The 20,644-nt window shown below is 37.6% G+C and overlaps 1 protein-coding gene across 1 annotated transcript; it reads right to left on the bottom strand.

The window, feature by feature from the left end:
* Nucleotides 1–14,338: 14,338 nt before the first annotated feature.
* On the bottom strand, nt 14,339–16,588 carry LOC108426901 (protein FAM181B). The gene has a single exon (XM_017696712.2). It carries the CDS (start codon nt 16,429–16,431, stop codon nt 15,460–15,462), a length of 972 nt encoding a protein of 323 aa, XP_017552201.1. The 5' UTR covers nt 16,432–16,588; the 3' UTR covers nt 14,339–15,459.
* Between the last annotated feature and the right edge of the window lie 4,056 nt (nt 16,589–20,644).

Genomic DNA, 20,644 nt, shown 5'->3' with positions numbered 1-20,644 from the left:
TCCTAACTGAGTTCAAAATATGAGGTCACTTCATTTCAAACTTTTAACTATATTCATTTGCACTCTGCTTTGCTTTATAGTCCTCCATGGCATCTACCCTCATTAGATTAGAATCTAAATGCCAATCTGGGGATAATTTTCCACTTCAGCATAGCTCATCCCATGAGAATAAATCTCATTTTAATGTCACTGCTTATTAACATGAACTATTTATAAGTTTGAGTTATTAAGAAACATTACATGAACACCTTCAAGTGACATGAGAAGCTACAGATGCTCCTACATTTTCCTGGAATTTAGGGCCACTTTTTTATTGAGAGCAACAGAGAGTACCTGTTTTAAAGGAAAGCATTTCTGTCATATTATAGGCTAGTGTACATGGAGTTTTTGTTATTTTATTATTATCTGTTGAGTGCAGATGGTTGCAGATTCAAGCTTTATGCATTTCTGGATAGAAACAGCAGCTGTCTTCCATTTATGTTGCTTCCAATGTGAGATTTGTTTTATAACTGGGTCATATATGGAAGTGTTTAATATTTAAAACTGCATATAGAGACACAAGATTTTTTGCATGCATACAACCGCATGCAAAAGTTTGAGCACCCTGTTCAAATTATACATTTTGTTGATGTCCTAATTGAACATATCCTCCATGGTGCACACAGTTCTGCACATGGCAGGTGTGCAACTACATACTTTCTGAGGTGGATGCAAACATATTCTCGGCGCCCCCCCCCCCAAAACCCCGCCCCTTAACTTAAAGTGACTGAAAAAAATTCAAATTAAAATCAAATATTTAAGCAGGCAAGCTAAAATAAGGAACTTTATAAACAGAATACAAATTAAATGGTAAGAGCAAAAAACAAGCAATGAGGATTTAATTAAGAAGAAATAAAATAATTCAGAATAAACTGATAAGTGGACAGGCTAAAATGTAACGCAATAAAATAGAGATTAATAATTAGAATAATAAAATATAAGCACAAAGAAAGAGGGTTAAAACAGCAAGTTAAGCTCAAGCTAGAAAAGTAAATTATGGAAATAAAATAAACAGTAAAACAGAAGACAGAATAAATAAAAGGAAGAAATAAATGAAATAAAAAGGTAAAAGGCGAAAAGTATGGAATAAAATAGATAAAAAGGTAAAACAGAAAATTAAATAAATAAAAGGACAAAATAAATAAAAATGTAAAGGAAAACTCAACTAAAACAGTTACAGGCTGAATGTGTCTGAATGTGGCTAGAAACTAAGAGTTTAAGATGATTTAGTGCCACCAGCGAGCTGAGCTTTAGACCAGGCTGCCACGGTTAGGATATTAACTAGAATGTTGACTAGCTAGGTTAGCTAGCTAAACAGGCTACTATAAAGAGCTATGGCTTGACTAATGTCACTCGTTTTGAAGTTAAACCGAGAAAAATAACCAGTTCAGGGTTAATCAGGTCGTAGCTGGAGAACCAAGTTTAGCTTTACCGTTAGCTTGCTGCCTCACTGCTATCATTCATCTGGCTGGCTGGGTAATATTAATATGGCTAACCTTAGCTAGCACAGTAACATACATCTTAAACTGAAAAGGCGATCTCTTCTGATTGTGTGAATCTATTCACGGTGAAGTGCGGGATCTTTGGGGAAACTATGGAAGGTTTGACCTCTATTAGATTCCTTTATTTTTGAATAAGTGCATTTGGGAACGCAGCAGTGAGGCAGCTTTGCTAGAACCCAGTGGTCCAACGCTACTTTCGTACCCTACAGTCTCGTTTTGGTAGACAAAGGTGACGTAGGTGAATAAAGCGTATAAACTGACCAACCTGCTGTCTTTCAACCACTTTGAGAAGCGTTTCTTCATCCCTACAACATATTTTTCTCTCTCCCTCTTCCGTTTTCTGTTTTGAAAACAAAAACAAAACACGCCTTGACGCGTTCCCTATGGGGCGCGTTCTCAAGCGCCTGTGTTTGGGAGCAAATGACAGGAGGGTAGGGGACGGAGTGGATGGGCGCCTGATTAGTGCTGTGCTGTTTTTTGATGTGTATTATCATACTTGAACAAACAGCTCTTACAGAAAATGCAGACTAGAAATAATTTTCCGGCATCGTTTTGGCGCCCCTCTAGTGCAGCGCCCATATGCGCCGCATACGCTGCATACCCCCTTTTTGCGCCACTGGCTCATAGTAATGCATAATTAAAGTGTATTTGCTGAATTTAATTCATTGAGAAAAAAAAACATAAAAAGTGGCCTGTACAAAAGTTATGGCATTATATTTTATTTTTCCAATATGTTGAACAATATGTTAAGAAAGTTGTGCACTAAAATTAGCAGAAGGTTGGCATATTTAAGTGTGTCTTCTGTAGAGGATGTGTTAACTTATTTTTACTTAATTAGGAAATTAGGAAAACATGTCATTTGACCAGCGTTGTGTAGACTTTTGCACACACACACACACACACACACACACACACACACACACACACACAAACACACACACAAGTGCATATATCAGCGACATTAATGTGGACATAGATTCTTAAGTGACTGTTAGAGAATAAATTTCTATTTAAAAAAAAATCTAATTTAGTAAAGGCCAAAGAGAAAATTTGACAAACATAAAATATGCACCTTTAATATGCTCTCTGTCAAAAACTCCTGCAGTACCTGTAGTGCTGTTTTAGTTATTACTCATGGAGATTTTTGTACTGATAGCAGATAGCATGCCAGATTTGTAGCAAACGTAGTAGATTTCTTGATTATAGTATAGATGTATTTATATTTATTTAGTGTATGCCAATATAGTTACAGAGCCTCATCTTATATCTTATATATTATACATTTATATATCTTTTGTATAACATATGTCTACATATATTTACAAAACTTAACAACTCAAAACATCATAACAACATTTTATGATAAATGTGGATCAACACAAATGATCCAAAAAAGGAAAAATTGTGCAGCATTAATGTACATTAAAATACAAATAAATACATTATGGGTGGCACAGTGGCGTGGTGGGTAGTGCTGTTGCCTCACAGCGAGGAGGGCCTGGGTTTGATTCCCCTGCCGGGTGATCAGGGTCCTCTCTGTGTGGAGTTTGCATGTTCTCCACGTGTCTGCGTGGGTTTCCTCCGGGTTCTCTGGTTTCCTCTCACAGTCCAAAGACATGCAGTCAGGCCAATTGGACATGCTACATTGCCCCTAGGTGTGAGTGTGTGAGTGACTGTCTGTGTCTGTCTGTCTGCCCTGTGATGGACAGGCGACCTGTCCAGGGTGTATCCTGCCTTTCGCCCGAAAACAGCTGGGATAGGCTCCAGCACCCCTCCCCCCCCCCCCCACCGCCACAACCCTGACGGAGAAGCGGCTTAGAAAATGGATGGATAGATGATGGATGGATGGATAGATAAAAACATTATTGATGTAAGGTTTTGTTATGGCAGTGACTGTACAGTACTGTGCAGAAGTCTTAGGCAGTTATTCAGGTAAAATGCATCTGAAATATTTCTAGAAACTTCAGATTTCACCTTCTTTTGCTTAATGACATGCACTTAATGACATGCACTTAACGACGCACTTTTGCATGCACTTGAGCTGGTATGGATTTACACAGGTTTGTTCAAAAGCCTCTGATGTCTCAGAGAGTCGACAGCAGACGTGTTTAAATGAAAGAAAAATAATCTGATCTTTTTGTATAAAGGTCTTAACATGGCCAGTGTCACAAATTTGCTCCAGTTTGAACAGTTACCTGCAAACACGGCAGAATCTTCAATATTTGTTCTTCATGTACTTGTCTTAACGTTTCCTGATATTACTGATATTTTACATTGTCATTGTACTTGATTTTTGTCCTGAGATTCACTTAATTTACTGTTACTGTGCCTGTAAGATTGACTCATGACTGTTTTACTGTCTCTTACTTTGAAGCTCAACTGAAAATCATCCTCTTTACTACTCACTGTTTATTTTTGTTTATTTATTTATTTATTTTTTTGCTGTTGGTGTTTTTTGCTACTCAATGCAAAATGTATATGTGAATAGCATTTGTTCTGATTGGCTGCCCTGTGTTGCTCTTCACTAAAAGGCTGAATTATTCTTTATAGCCTCATTATAAATGGGCTCAACTGCTGTAGGTCGATTCAGTGTATATGTGTAAATCGGGTATTTTTGTGACATCACAAAAAACAGTGAATTCAATGCAAATTAATTAATTTCATTATTAACTGTGTGGAGTAGGAAGTGAAAGGTACAATTTGAAATTTTAACATTTGTACACTACATCAAACTCCTTTATTTCAAAATGGTAAGGAAAGTTCTGTTTTCATGCTGATTAAAATACAAAAGATCCTCTTTCAATGGGACTTCAGAATTTTGTACCCAAGTAGATAATTTGCATTTACATATCCTCTTGAACAAACAGATGCTCACTGTCCAGTTAAATATCTTTACATATCATTCTCTCAGATGCCTTTTGCACTATAATGTATTACTATATGTAGCAAGCAAGCAATAATGTATATAATAGAGCAGCATCCTAACAAAAAGCAAAATGCATATGTATTTATGTGATTTCAGTGCTCCCCTACTATATCTTCTGGTAAAATATCCAATGATAAAAGTAATTTTGCAAAGATATGAATTAAAATGTTAGTCTGTGTACTCCCTGTGACCTGTTCTACAGTTTCCCACTACTGTTCTATTTGAGAGAGCTAATCTTTCTATTATTGCTTTCATTTTTCCTATGAAATTCGTCCCTGGCCCAAGCACCTGAGGTGACTAATCATTTGCAATGTCATGGCTGTGTCGACTTTGCCATATTCATATGCATCTGTTCTTATTTCATTACAAAAACCATGGCAATGGCTGCTCTAATGAGGAAGGATTACACTATTCACTATCAGAGTCTTAGAAGGATTACCTTGAACAAGCAGTCTGGCATCCATAGGTTGCACTGAGGGAAAGTAATCTATTTCAGCAGAATGCACAAATGAAGTGCTGGGGTTCAGTCCTAGAAAAAAAAGACAGAACAGGGAAAGTCTGTCTGTTATACTCCCGAATGAGGCCTCATCTCTGAGTAAACTCCAAACAAATCTCCTGACTTCTGTGGCATTTTCTTTCTCCTGCTATGAATGACTACAAGGTCCATGGGATAAGCAGAAAGTGATAAGCACACACATGTGTGCTGGCCTGGTAGGATAACAGCAAGGATGATACAGCTTGCAAAGTGGCAAGACTCATGAAGCTTACAATATTGAGATATTCATGCAGTCTAAATCTATGCCACTGCATAAAGAGGGACGATTTCTCCACAGTTGCCCTGAAATAGAAATGGAAAAGGCCTGAAAAGCCAGTATGAGGCATAGCACAGGTGTTCTTATTTGGCATGTGATCTAAACATTTAGAGACTGGGAACCGGCAGTGTCCTCAAAGGTTTGAAATATTCAATCTGAAAGGCATCAAAAAAATAATATTCGTCCCTCGTTTTTCATCTCACTCACGGAATACGTGTCGCATTCTTTGGTTTGGAGAATATGGCCGAGCCGAAATGAGGCGAAAAAACAAACAGCCATCTCTCTCAACTCGATTCTCTTTGTCAGCCTCCAGGACACATCAAGTGTAATAAGCAATAAGGCGCAGTCAGTAAACAATTCATTCAAAGTGGAGGTTGCTCCTCATTGAAAAACATGTGATAACTTGATAAGCCACACATGGCCATTTCAGAAATAATAAGACAAAACAAACAGAGGAACTCCCCATTCGGTCTTCTGCGCCATTTCTTAAGCAGCAGTTGAAGCACTCCATCAGGAAGCGAGACGAAGCACCAAAGTCATCAGGGGAAATGATACAAGGCAAAAGCGGAGTGGAATTGAAAGTGATGCATTTTTCACGTCTCCTAAAATATGTACAACCTTGTATTTTTGTCATTTTTATTTTTATGTTTATTTTTTTCTAATTGACACTTCATTTGTACATATAGCTAGGTACAGTTACTGTATGGGTGTGTACGTCTTTCCTATTTACACTTGAAGCAAATATCTTAACAATCTTGAAAGATCTTATGGAGGTAAACAGTCGTTTGTCCTAATAACTCCTACTGATAAATTTCAAGTTCATTTTGTGAAGAGATGACTTGCTTAGTCTAGGATTAGGCTTTCACAATTACTCATCGTCACTTATATTCATTTCCAGATCTCATTCCTACATACACTTCAAAGAAGGCAGATATGACATACATCATATAATTTATGTATTCGTGATGCAAGTCCATTTAAGCACAGTGTCAATCCAGACGCTCTTCTGTGTCCATCAACTCTGTTCTAAGTTTAACCCTGTCTTGAAAGAGTTTGAGAGTTGCAGTTATTTAAAGAATTCAGATTTTGAAAGACCAAAGTGCTCTTGAATCTGTAAGAAGGATTTTTCAGAAGTGCCTGAAAAGAAATGAGACATTTGGGCAATTCCTGAGCAACTCCATCTAAGGATTCCTATATTTGACAGCTGATTAAGTAGGTCAGGATTATAGACAATTGGAGACACGAACATTGAGAGGTGCAGTATAGCCTTGTTTTGAAATGTTGCCGAAGTGTGATAGTTACTGATACAGCTGTTAAAAAAGCACCCAGTTTTGTAGTTTTCTACTTGTATTCCAGCCTGAGAATAAATCGCCCCACATCTTGGAGTGCTTGGGAAAGAGAGTCCTTCACCTTTGAAGAGAGGTGGCTCTGGTAATTATGAGAGAGAAGTCTATGATGGGGAATGGGATTTTCTCCATTCTTATGGGTTATTATTCCTCTCTGAGGACTCTTCTGGGTTATTACACTGGTCCTTTTCCTCAGGACATGAGGACATCATTTGCAAGTTTGGATTTCATCTTGGTTTTAGTAGCTAAGATAAGGAGGGAGAAAGTGCAAAATCAGTCGCAAACGTGTTTGAGAACATCTGAAAATGTGAAGAAAATGTATAATGCATAAGTCTCTGTCATTACAGACAGGCTTATTCATGCTGCTGCTCTGTTGAACCAGTCTTGATTCCAGTCAATTATAAATATATATATATATATATATATATCTTAACAAAACTACACACATGTAAAACTATATTTTACCAAGACACATTTTGTAAAAACACTTTTTGTCATTTTTTTTTCCTGAGCATTTTTTCTTAAAACAAACACACTTTCAGAGAGTTGTACAAGGGTCATTCTACATCAGCTCAACTAAAGTGTGTCCTGGATCTTCAAGAAAAAAAAATCAAGCAAAAACTTCAATTTAATTTATATAACAATGCATAATGTCAAAGCTGTGGTCCAGGTAATTTTTTTAGTTATGTATTTTTAAAGTCTATATCACCAGGTTCTAGATTGCATCCTAAATAGTGAGTTTAACTGCTTACACAAAGGCTGGACTGAGCTTTAATATCAACCATGTGATAATATATTACTATAAATAATATTTTGCTTTAAATCGCTATATGAATATATTGCTGGAGCTAGCTTCTAGAACAAACAGTGTGCATTTAACAGGTTAGCTGCTGGACTGAGGCAGAACTTCACTGGGTTATGATTGTAGAAAAACTGTCTGTTACATTAGCTATTAAAAATGCTTACTTGCTGCATTGAACTAAATCTTGTGCTCGTTTATTAGCTTGTGCTTGTTACAAATGACTGCAAATGAAGCCAATTGCTAGCCAATAACTAGCTAACCTTACTAGCAAGCATTACTACAACATATTTACTGTTTGGCACTTTAGGCTCAAGTTTTGGCTTCTGTTTGTCTTTCTGTTTATCTCTGCTCCTTTTGTTTCTGAAATATTGCTTTTGTTTTCATTTTTACCAAGTCAGAACTGGTAAACAGCCACAACAGAAGTTATACAATATGCATGCAGGAGGATTAAACCATTTATATTTTTGAGAGGAAAGATTGTGTACTTAAATGGTCATCATCGAAAATGCAGTCTCAAATTATTTATTTGTATAATAGCATAAAATATCAAAATTAGAAACCAAAATCAGTTTATTTCTGAGGCTTTTAGATGGCACCCCATTCAGGGAGGGCTCTGGTTAGTCAGGTCCATCATTATCCACAGTCTGCAGGGGCTGGGGAGCTCAGGAAAGTAGTATTTTAGCACTTTCATTCAAATGTTTCCTGAGAAGTTATTATTGCAGGTCCTGCTGGTCAGACCCAGTCCACTCAGTTCTACGGCAAATGTTTAGAGGATCCAGATTGTATTTGTAATTCAGTGTGAATCCTAAAGAAAAAAAAATGGACTGAATTTCTCGTAAACTCTCGTCATGCATCTCTGACCTTCAAGTAGCCCTACAGGAGTAGAGAGTGTAGAAGTAGCCAGTAATTCTGCGTTCATTAAGTGGCAACAAATAGAAAACTTACGCATTCCTTATTAGCGTATGTTTTGCCTCTGTGTTCTCTTGCAAATGTGATAGGACTGTTTGCCACTATCATTAAAAAGTTACTTGAGGCAAATAGATAAGTTTCTGAATGTATAAGTCTCTCTGAGCTATTATCTCCACTTCTTGAAATGAACAAGGACACTGTGAGCTGTATGCGCTGTGCAGCCCATTTCATTGAACTCTAAATTTAGAGCAGCTCTGTATATATGTTGCGTGGGTGTGAATAATATTGTGAGGGTGCAAATAAGTGTAGCTTGACACTGACACAGAGGAACAGACTTTAAGGGGAAGATTTATTGATGCTATTTGCATAAGAGATTTGTGTCAGTCAATTTTAGAGGCATTCTCCATACTTAAAAAATGTGTAAGCAGCAATGTGTCGCTTTGATCAAAGAAAGATTTATGCCAGTGGCACAGCTGGAGAATTGTTGCGGCAGATTTAAATATAGGGCCATACAAAAAAAACACTTGGTTATGCTGTTTAAAGGGTCCATATCAAAGAAAAAACCTTTCTTTTGAAATAAAAGTGGGGAAGCTATTTCAAAACATACCATTCACTCCCAAGTCAATATAGTCCATGTATGCAAAACCAATCTGCAGAAGTTGCACTTTTAAATGAATTGTTTGTTATGTTACAAAACCAATATATGCAGAAAAGCAGAGGTAAAACAAAAGTGGCTAAGCCCTAAATTTCAGGGACATCCCAGCTGGTTATACTGGTTAACCAGCACAGGGTATGTTTTGATGGTTTAGCTGGTCTACTAGAATGATCAACCAGCTAAATCATCAAACTCAAATAAAAACACACACTATGCTGGTCAAGCAGTTAAACTGATCTATGAGCTTAATCAGCTTAACCAGGTTGAGCTGACCAATCTGTATTTTTTCCCCCCAGCAGGGATAATTGTGAAACGGTGGACAACTACATACATAAATATACTTCCCTTTAATCACTATAATCTTATTATCACATGTAGGCTGTTTGGTTTCCTGAATAAGACATTTCAAGCACTCTCTATAAAACAAAGGATTTTAATATTTTAGTCATATCGTATATATATCTTATGTAAGTAATGATATTTTTTGTTAAAATTCTAATATGAAAACCCACTGATAGACACCAAAATTGCTTTAGTGTATTCCATTAAATCAAGATTTTCTAGTTATATGGTATTGTACAGTGGCATATTGGGGGCAGGATGGTGGAATCTGACAATCCATCACAGTGTCCCCCCTCTAAAGTTGGTAATGGATAATGAATTACAATGCTTATCCTGGACAGTGTTGGGTATCGCCTGCTTATTCTTTTTAGGAATCAGGAGTCGAATTACTGGTACCAAATTATGTCACTTATTTTGTTTCCTCATTTTGCTTTTCTTATGCTTTTAGTTTCAAATTGCACAACTTTTTACACATAGTGCTTGCAAGAAGCAGAAAAAATAGACTTGTGAGGCTATTATGAAAGGCTGTACTGTGTGTGTGTGACACAGCTTCTCTGGGTAACTTGAAATGTATAAGTCTATAGCAGAGTGATTTGCCATGGTTTCTTTGGCTCTTTTCATTGTTTATGAATGGAAATGGGAGGAGGAGGGAGATGAAGTGAGGGAGACGGTTAAGCAGAATGCAATTATCTGCGACTGTGCTCTGTAAAAATAAGACCTTCAACAAGACGTCTTACACATTAAGAAATCTTAACAAGTGAGTAAAAAGTTACACACGTATGTAAAAAACATTCACATGCATTTACCCTCCACTAAACCTTGCAAATGTCTGCACATTCAGCCGATAGCCATGTTGCCCTGCCCATAATGATGTTATATGGATTGTTTCACAAGTGCTTGTCAACTGAAGCATCACAACAGGAGTCATGTATATGTATTAGTCTTAAAGGCACAGCAACTCTATGGGAGAAATAGAGATGGAAAATGGTCATGTAAAAATTAATTATGGTACATAAACCCATACAAACTTCTTAGAAAGTCGAATTTAGAATTTGTGCCCTTTAAGTTTACCGTTTGTGCCTATGACCTGCTGAATGACACATTGATTAGAATGTAGAGTCTTTGTCTTTGCACTTAATCAAGTAGGCACTGATAGAAAGGAGATGGAGGGGGGAGCTGAGTGGTAAAGGACGCATGAATGTCATGTTGAGCTGCACGCTACAGCCATTGCTCCTCTGCCAAAAAAACACAACATACCAGCGTCTCAGTCAGCGAGAGGTCAAGTGTAGTACAAGTCTTTGTCACTCGCAGTTAAGTATGATGTGCAGAATTGGTCAAACAGCAAAACAGATTTCATCCTCATTCATGTACATGTTTCTGTGAAGTTTTATTCAAGACAGGATATTTCACTCATAGGCCTGGCATGTCTTGGAGATTTAGGTGACACACACAGACAGAGATACATGAGCTTACACAAGCTTCTTTTAGTAAACATATCTCATCAGTGACAGAACAGAGCAACTTCAGAGACTACAGTGCATTTGATGAGGACATACTATTGGAATCAAGTTTTGTTATCCAATGCAAGACAATGCAGACCTGAGAGAATACAATACACATCACACACATTCATCTGACAATGATGTTCCCAACAGTGAATGCAATTAGATGCTTAGCAGTTATAGAGTCATTTTTGATTACATCCAGCAAACTGAAAAGCAAAAAATGCAGAGGTGCTACAATGACTCATGCATGGCGTGAGTGCTACAGCTGTTTCAATGCTACAGAAATTCTTATTTCTCCCAAAAGTACTGAATTCAATAATTCTGAAATTTGTTTATGCAGACACATTTGATATAATAAGGCCATCAGTGGTAAATAAATAAAGTATTTTGTAACTAATTGGCCTCAGCAAGTTAAAAATTAATACCTCATTTTAGGCCATGAACAAGAATTAGACGAGCCAGCTTAAAATAACAACACTGCCATCTAGTGCAAAAGAAAGATTCAGCAGCCTAGGAGAAGGTATCAAAGACAGAAATGGCCATATTAGATATTTCATTAATGGTAAATTATATTTAAAGTGACATTTTCTTCATGTATCATTAAATAAACAATAATCAAATGCCTACATACAAATCTAAATCGGCTAATTGGTGGCTGTCTTAACTATTTGTTACATTAGCCTTGTACATCTGCTTACACATTAAATTATGATTTTTGCAACAATTCAAGAATCAAATGGTATCTATTTCTTCTGTGTGACCTGCCTCAAAGGAAAACTAATTTTTCATTGCTTCTGAAAATAAGTGTTTGGTGAAGTTGTTTCAGAATATATAATTAATTCCTGAGTGAAGCACATATATGTAAACTAACCTGCAGAAGTAGCTCATTTTAAATTCGTTGTTTATGTGATGTCACAAAACCAACATTTTTACATTAATCCAGGTATGCAGTGGTAAAAATAACAGTGAATAAACCTTGAACTGCAGTGATCCCTACTAGGTTAAGCTGACCAAGCTGGTTGACCAGATAAATCATCAAATACAAACAAAAACACACCATATGCTGGTCTGTACAAGCTTAATCAGCTTATCCAGGTTGAGCTGGCCAAGCTGTTCTTTTTTTTTTTAGCAAGGCTAACTGAGAAATGATGGACAACTACATAGATGAAGCATATAGGTTCATTCTTTTATTCAATATAACATTTTTATGTGTCTTTATTAGTTTCCTCAATAGCACATTTATAGCACTTTTCAATATTTCAATTCAAGTCATGATATAACTGTTTATTATTTTTGCTTCAATTTTAAGAGGCCTGTCACAATTATTACATAATCTCTGATCACAATAATTTTCTCAGTCTTTCAAGTCTCATGTTTATGTCACAACAGAATGTGAAGCGGGTGTCTCGTACTTTAGGTTGATGCAAATTCATATAAAAAAAAAAATAAAGCAAAAACATTTACTGAGGCATGTCATGTCAACAAAAGTTCTAACTTCTAACTGGTGCTATAACACCTTTAGAGGGCAGTGGCGGGTAATGTTTCTTTGCTTGAGCTCAAGCCGGCTGAGGGGACTGAGCACCAATAGTTAAGAAGCAGGACAGCTGATCAGATTCTTTAGGCTTGTAGGCTTGAACTTTAACAGAACCATGCAACGAATAAAAAAGGCAATTAAATTGTGAATCATGATTATTTATGTTCACAATTGTGAAGACCTAGCAGCAGATGTTGATTTTATTTTATTATTAATTAGATACAGGAAACATATGAATGCAATTGGCAAAAAAAAAAAAAGCTTTAAAACAAATTGTCAGATGAAACCAATATTGTTGTGTATGGTGTCATTTGTGGCTATCGACCACATAGTTGCTTTTCATCAGGTTAATATTATCATTGTTGGAACTAGTTTATTGCTCCAAATTGCTCACTTTTTTATGTGAGTTATTGGCATTAACAAATAACATTTTCTGTTGACCCTCAGTGTGAAAATATCCTCTACAAGGTGCACAATGAACACTGATACAGCATTGTCTGCTAATTTAATAATAATTTAATTTATTTGTGTAATAATAATTTAATTTATTTTATATTAAGTTTGACAAATTGAAAATATAAAATATAACATGTGCCTTGATTTTTGCACAGGCCACGTTTTACCTTTATTTGTCTTCACATTCGTTAAATTCAACAAATAAACAGTGATTGTGCAGAAATGTGCTGCACTGCTGTGTCTGATCCAGTCGTACCAGCACAACACACACCAACACATCACTACCACATCAGTGTTACTGCAGTGGTGAGAATGATCCACCACCCAAATAGTACCTGCTCTCTGACCACTGAAGAACAGGGTAAAAAGTAGCTAGCAAAGTATGCAGAGAAACAGATGAACTACAGTCTGTAATTGTAGAACTGCAGAGTGCACCTATACAGTAAGTGGAGCTGATAAAATGGACAATGAGCATAGAAACAATGAGGTGATCATAATGTTATGCCTGATTGGTGTACGTATTCTTTTTAAAATATGGCCACTTTCCTCTTGTGACCACTCACTTCAGCATAAGTACTGAGACAAATGACAACTGCATTTGAAGTATAAAGGTAACTGTCTGTCTGTACACATGAGATGTGAGTTGTCTGAGAAATGCAAACAACAAGGACAATAACAGATTTCAAACAGAATTTGAACTGGAATATTTTCAAAGAAATGAAAAAGACAGTGGTGAGCATAGCAGACTTCAACACTCAAGACCTGTAAGAAAGTCAGCTACACATAGGAACAGTCAAATGATCTTAGCAGGAAACAATGGGCCTCATTCACTGACAGAAATTTCTTCCTAAAACTCATTTTTGCAGTTTCACAAAGATTCATTCCCCAGTGTTTTCTTATTTGGGATTTGTTCTTAGGTAAGAACAGAATCTATACACACTCAAGAGAAGAAAAGTGCAGGCAATTCTGCGGTTTAAGAACGTCATTAATCTGACGTAGACTTTTTCTTAGGATCTTTCTCAAGAACTAATTTAAGAAAATTCATAGGAAGATGTTGGTGAATAAGGCCCAATATTCTTTGTTATTCATCACCTTTGGCAACTCTTTTACTTTATCTAAATCCCTATTTCAGATTCCTATCTTGTCTTCTTTTATTTATGTTTAATACTGAGAAGACTTTGTCTGTATGTAACAAATCTACAGTTAAAACTGAACTGAAAGTGCTTCCAAAGCAGTGGACAACCTGCTGTGTGGATGACTGTTTAGCCCATAGAGGGAGCTACGAGCTCAAAACCCAAAGCTGCTAAAGATTGCATTTGTTTTCAGACACATCCACTCTCATGGGCTTTGTTAGCTTTCTGAGCCTCCCCCCAGAGAAATGTGTCAGCCCTCCAACATTCCAAGTTCTGTAGATTTTGGGAAAAATCACTTTATTAATATTGCAGAAGATTCCACACTAGTCATACACTGAGCTATTAGATCCAGAGAAGTTCAGTGAAGAGAAAGATTATGACAGAAATAAAGACCAGCTTTATTGTGCCTTATTACATTACAAATAAGCAGGATGTTCTCAGCTTTCTTCCCTTACGGTCAAGTCTACATACACATTGATTCAACTATATAAATCAAGTGAACAATCTACTATACAGCAAAACAGCAATCAAGTGTCAGTACCTAAAATACAAACATCAGACTACTTGAATATTGCCCCTGCTGACAGTTTTAAGTTATTTACAACAAAACTACTTGAAAAGCAGTCAGTGATTGCAGCACCTAATATGGTCATCATTCAAGGCACCTCTCACTTAAAAGTAGGAACAACAGCTAAAATGCGCAGCTAGCCATTAGAATTGTTTACTTTGTGGGTTTGCTGTTTTCCACTGGAATTGGAAATGTCTAGTTTCAATAATCAGCTTCTATTCCAAACCAAAGTTAGACTGGCGTGAAAAGCCAAAAAAATTTTGTGGTCCCTGTCATAATGCTTCTACTCTTCTAGTGCTTTTTAATGATGAATGATAATAATGAATATATATTCCACAAATTCCTCCTTTCTATGATATATGAGCACCTGCAACTTTAAAAGATGAATATAAACACTCATCCTTCTGAAATCAACAAACATCTCTGACCCAAATACATATATATTTCAAAACGTAGGACAATAGATTGTACAAGTTAAAAGTGATTACTTTCTTTAAAAAGTGATTCCTCTTTTTTGTCTACAGACCTATATGGCTGTGATTATTTTTGACACAAACAAGCAAAATAAGACCCTGAGATAATGTTCTAAAACAATCCCCCACTTTTTCCAATTTGAAAATAAATTCCACAGTGAAAATACTTAAAAAAATTTAATTGGCTATTAGTGCTGTGCCTGTTTCACACATATGGGCTGAAATAACTTTAACATTGAAAATTGATCTTGTAGATTCCACAACACCAAGCAAGATCCTGTCTCTGTAAGTTCTGAGGCAAATATTTGACCACATAACTCAAAGTTAAGCAAAATATTCCTTGTCAATTGATAATTACAGATGAACAGCTAATTTCTTGTTTCCAGACTGCTGTCTTTCCATAAGAAAAGTTCTTTCCAATGAAAAGTTCTTCCAAAAGATGGAAAGTTCCTTCAATCTAAAGTGTTGGAAAACTACCTCGGCTGTATCCACTAGCCAGATCATATGAGACCTGAGAGACAGAGCAGTCTGTAAAGAAGTTTGGGAAGGTCAACGCGCATGGAGAACTCTGCTCCACCTGAACTGGGCCAGATGAGTCTGTGTTACCATATAGATGCGGCTGCCCTGGCACTGTCCTCATGTCCCCTGTTTTTTTGGCTACATTGCTGCTTGTGTCCCAAGGCTCTGCATACAGGAAACCTCCTGTCACAAAAGGGTGTGAGTCAAATGAGCCTGGCTCAGGGCCTCCAGTTCCCTCCTGCTGGACCCTGATGGGAGTACTCTGGAAGAGCTCCTGTTCACTGACCATGTTGCTGTAGTCAGGTCCCAGAAGCTCAAAGAACTCCGCTGCATCCGGATTTCCGCGCTCTAGGTCTTTGAGGGACATGCCGGAAGTTGATGTAACTCTGGAGCTGTTGGCTGGTTCTGTGAAAAAGGATGGGGGCAGGTTTCGGTGTCTCAGCGGGGGCTTTTTGGCCCTTTCTCCCCGCAAGTCCTTGGCAGGGTTAAAGAGGGCGGCCAGACTCTTGCTCTGCAAGTTGGCCTGGGACCCATCCCGTTTAGTTGGTGTTTTGCTCTGCAGGGTGCTGGTTGGAGCCTGTGGTGAATCTTGTCCCTTGCAAGGCTCTTGAGTCGCTGCATTGCCAGAGGCAATGATCCCTGTGCATCTCTTGATCTGCTTCTGGAGGTACTTGCGATGGTTCACCTTCCTTTTGGACTTGACAGGCTTGTCCAGAGCCAGTTTGATGTTGCTAGAAGCAGAGTCGATGAAGCTGAGCAAGTCCCTGGTAGTCTCCCTAAAGTCATCCTCGCAGTCAGCTTCACCAAGGAGACTCCCGTCCAAGCCCTTCTCCACCTCGTACTCCATAACAGAACCAGGGAAACAGAAGTTTAGAAACTGCGAGTTCATGATGGCTGCCTGAACAGCCATTTCTCTCTGCAACCTTCAACCAAGATGTCCAGTATTATTCCCAAAAGTGCATCAGACCATCATTTAAACATATATTCTGTTTTTGTCCAGGGTAGTTTGCTACCCTTGGTCCTTGCGGTGGGCATGGACTGCGCTTCTTTTTTACTCTCCCAAAAGCAGGACTGGGGGACAGACTTTGGAGAAGGCAGGGGGGGTGTAGGGGGCAGGGCCAATGATGTCAGGACATTAAAGGGGAGGGGCAGAGGGACCCTGGACTTAACTCTTTGCTCATGCCTGACCACCTGCAACTAAGAGGGATTTGTCTGAGGCATCCCACAGTGTAAAAAGATAATAGCCACTTGTGTCTGTTCCAAGCAGTTCTTATTGTGTATGTGACCAGCACTGTCATTACATGAAAAACAGTGCTGGCTCACCAATACATTTAAACACATGTACAATAACATATCTTGTAGACACTTGTAGACACTTACGTGTTCCGCAGTATTTTTCAGGTGACAAAACGTTTTTCTTTAAAGGAGTGAATCAAGGTTTACCTATATAATTAATCTTTCACTTTTTTACAAACTTGTATAGCCATTTTCCTTGGAATTTTGAGACTTTATATGTGATATGTGATATTACAACATATTACATATATTTAGGGGCACTTTCTTTGACACTTTAAAACAATATAAGTTTATATACATAATATAGAAACATGTTTTTCTTAGTTTTTTCCATGAAAAGTTTTCAATACAAGATTTCAATACAATGAAAAGAAAAAAATTTATGCAGAAGCAGGTTGGTTTTACAATTTTGGATAGGTTACTTCTCTGCAATGCACTCTCTTTAAAGTCTGCTGCATCTGTACAGCATAAAACTTAATTGAGCCTTGTATCATTATGTATATTGCAAATGTCAAAAAGAGAGACCTGTGGGTTCAAGCTGGTGCCACTGTGTTCACGTGCATATTCCCAAACTTCCTGGTAGTGTCTTAATCTGCTTGTGGTGAAAGTTGATTTCTTGTGCATTCCCGCACCAGTGGGAATTTTAGCCTCTGCCTGACAACTATTATGGGCTGCCTTTGACATACAGCCCTACAGGGTCTAAATAGCTTCTATTCTTCCTTCGGCAGTGAAAGGGATCTTTGTGCCAGAGATTCATTAAACTGCACCTCACAGCCCCTTCGTAAAATGGGGCTCAATAATGAACAGTCGATTTAACTAGAAAAGCTGCCGGAGCTGTTAAATTAAAGGGGACTAAAGTGCAGTTCAAGCCCAGTGTGCCAGAAGAAATGTTGACCTTAAGAAATCCTGGGTATGAGTGTAACGGCCGCTGTAAACAATCCCGCATTTACAGGAAGTTTCTTGGCTAACACTGAATGCTGGAATGGGAGATGGACCAATACTGAGAGGTTCATAGGGGCCCAAGCTGATGCCCACTGGAGCAAAAGCACTTACAGGGACATGTTTTTGGGTACTGCTGGTAGAAAAATGGACAAGGGTTATAAGTATCTCATGGAGCCCTTGAATATATATAAAGATTATTTATTATACAGGCTGGATTTCATGGAGAACTGAGGTCATGACGCTTTTTATAGCTGATAGCAAATCTCAATGAGTTACATGTAGTCATGCAGATGGAGAACACAATGTATTTTTCAACTAAGCAATGCTCTCCAAGTCTTTAAATTTAAATACAAAGTTTATAGGGCTACTGAAATAAAATGTTTTATTCCCTTCCCTCATTGAAGTTGGCAACTTGTGAAATCACTTGCCAAAGGACAAATTTTCCTCTGTCTTCTCTTTCTGTAACACTTTTAAAGATTTTCCCAGGCATTTTTCTTTTTTCTTCTGTCTACAAGCACATTTTAAGGTGAGGCAGTGAATCATTTAGATGTTTGCAAGGGTGAGTAAAAAAAAGCCTGAGCGCTTTTGAGAAAGAGGGACTGTCGAGAGAGTGTTATTATCATGTAAATTCCAATGGAGAAAAGGAACAGTGAAACTGATAGCACTGATCTAATTATCTGTAGCCCAGCTCAAGCTCCTGGCCTGAATGGGGGTCCCAGAGAAGCTGCCATCACTTTACAATAAACAGCTGCACAACAACAGAAAAATAGCAACAGTTTAAAAGACAAAGTGTTTTTTTTTTACTTTTTATAGTTACATTTCATACTTTTTTCCTTAATAACCTTCAGGCACATCAGATTATAGGAAGTAGCTTTACAGGAGAAGGGAAAAAAACATTCAATTTAATGTTTCATTTCATTTTGAACCATTTCTGTTGGTCTGTTTGTCATGACAAAGGGCAACTGCTGTTTTCAATGTATGCAAAAAAAACGAGATGCAAGGTTTTGTTATGATGTTACGACAATATAAAGAAAGGTTCTGATTGCAGCATATTATTTTAAAAGTGGCAGTTGCAGTTGTCTGTGCTTTGAAAAAGTATATTCAAAAAGTATACAAATTGGAAATGATTCTAACTCTAAACATCAAGGCTTTGGCAGTGCATTATGTCCTTTCATTCCTTTTTAAACAAGTTTCCACATCCTCCTCTTTCTTCAGCAGCCTAATTCTGGCACAGTGACATCACCAAACTAATGGCTGATATTTTCTCCTCTTCCCGCACAGAGCTTTTGTACATGCTAGTCATTCACATTTGAGGGCCTGACGCACTGATTCCGGAAACAAGTTTCTATGGCCACATAAAGGGTGAGGGGATCAGAGGGGGCTGGGAGCTGAACACTGGGGAGAGGGAAGGGGGGAAAAAAGGAGAATTGCATTACATTAAAGAAAAGAGACAAAAGGGATTCCTGACCACTTGAACTTCCAAAAACGTCCCAGTGTGTTTTGTCTGGAAGAAATACATGTTGAGAAAGCGGACACAAATAGAAGTCTGCAACTTCTGACATTTGGCTTTTTACACTACATACAAAACATATCCACAGACAAAAGATCATTGTACCTCCCACAACACAAATTATTAGAGGGGGAAAAACAATAAACAAGGTCAGATTGAGGTGAACAAATGTCTTGGGGGGAGAACAAATGAGGCAAGCAGTGAAACAACATTCATCTTTCCGCTTGCGATTCACGTCCCTGGAAAGCTGCTTAAGCAAACGGACCATTGAAAGTGAGCATTGTTTGGTTATCGTTACACACTGCGCACCCCGCCCTCTGCCTAGGGAATTTACAAACTCAGCACCCACTCTTTTTCTCTTTCACCCTCTCTCCCTGGCCCCCAGAACTCCCTCTCCATCGACTACAGGCGTCAAAAGCAGGTTATACACACACGCAAATACACACACAAACCTAATCTCTTCACAGTAGTGTGTGGTCTGCATTACATTATGGGTCAGCAGAATACTAATAAGAAGTTTGATTAATGGAAATGTCGAGAGAGAAGAAAGGATGGTAAAATTAATGACAGCACCAAAGCCTTGAGAAGATATGGCTCACAACAAGGGGAATTCCAAAAATTGTTCAAACTTTTTGAATAATTAAATGGCTAAGATATAAACATAGTGATTCAGTGACTTAATGCCCCTCAAATGTTATATCACAGAAGCTATTGCTCAAAATGATCACAACTATTCTGTTTCATCCTTGATCCCTAAAGAAATTTTTTTTGGATTTAACACGATTTTACCATCATTAACATAAATAAACGAAAGACACATACAGGCTCACTGATTGCTTTGGATAGTAAATAAAATGGCTATAATTGCGTTGTAGTGACCCCTGATTTCTATCACTAAAACTGTAAAGAAGACTGTCTGTTTCAGTACAGTTCATGATTTCACATCATACCACATGGCTTACATTCAGCTGTGCCCAGAGGGGTGAATTTTTTTTTTAAGTATACAACCTTTTTACAAAAAGCTACTTCCAAAGCATAAGAGAATGTAAGTGTTCCATAGCGGTCACTGAGGGTTTATAAAAAAAAGTCTAAATGACTGAAGTATAAGACATTGAACTGTCCTCTGAGGTCTTTTACTTTAAAGGTATTTAACTGCATCAACACCAACAGCAACTGTGTCCATACATATTTATTCCAACTTTGTACACCCCTTTTCCCCAGTGTGCTCATATCTTATTAAATTTAACTGGTAAAGGTACAGAGCAAATGGGGCTCCTAACAACCATGAAAATAAGATGAAGAAAAACAGCGTTTCTATATTTTTATGTTTTTGATTTGAGAGTTTTAAAATGGTGTCCATTTGTCTTGCATATCT

The sequence above is a fragment of the Pygocentrus nattereri genome, chromosome 17, assembly GCF_015220715.1.
Source record: "Pygocentrus nattereri isolate fPygNat1 chromosome 17, fPygNat1.pri, whole genome shotgun sequence".
Lineage (NCBI taxonomy): Eukaryota > Metazoa > Chordata > Actinopteri > Characiformes > Serrasalmidae > Pygocentrus > Pygocentrus nattereri.
This window is presented reverse-complemented; position numbering and strand designations above follow the sequence as displayed.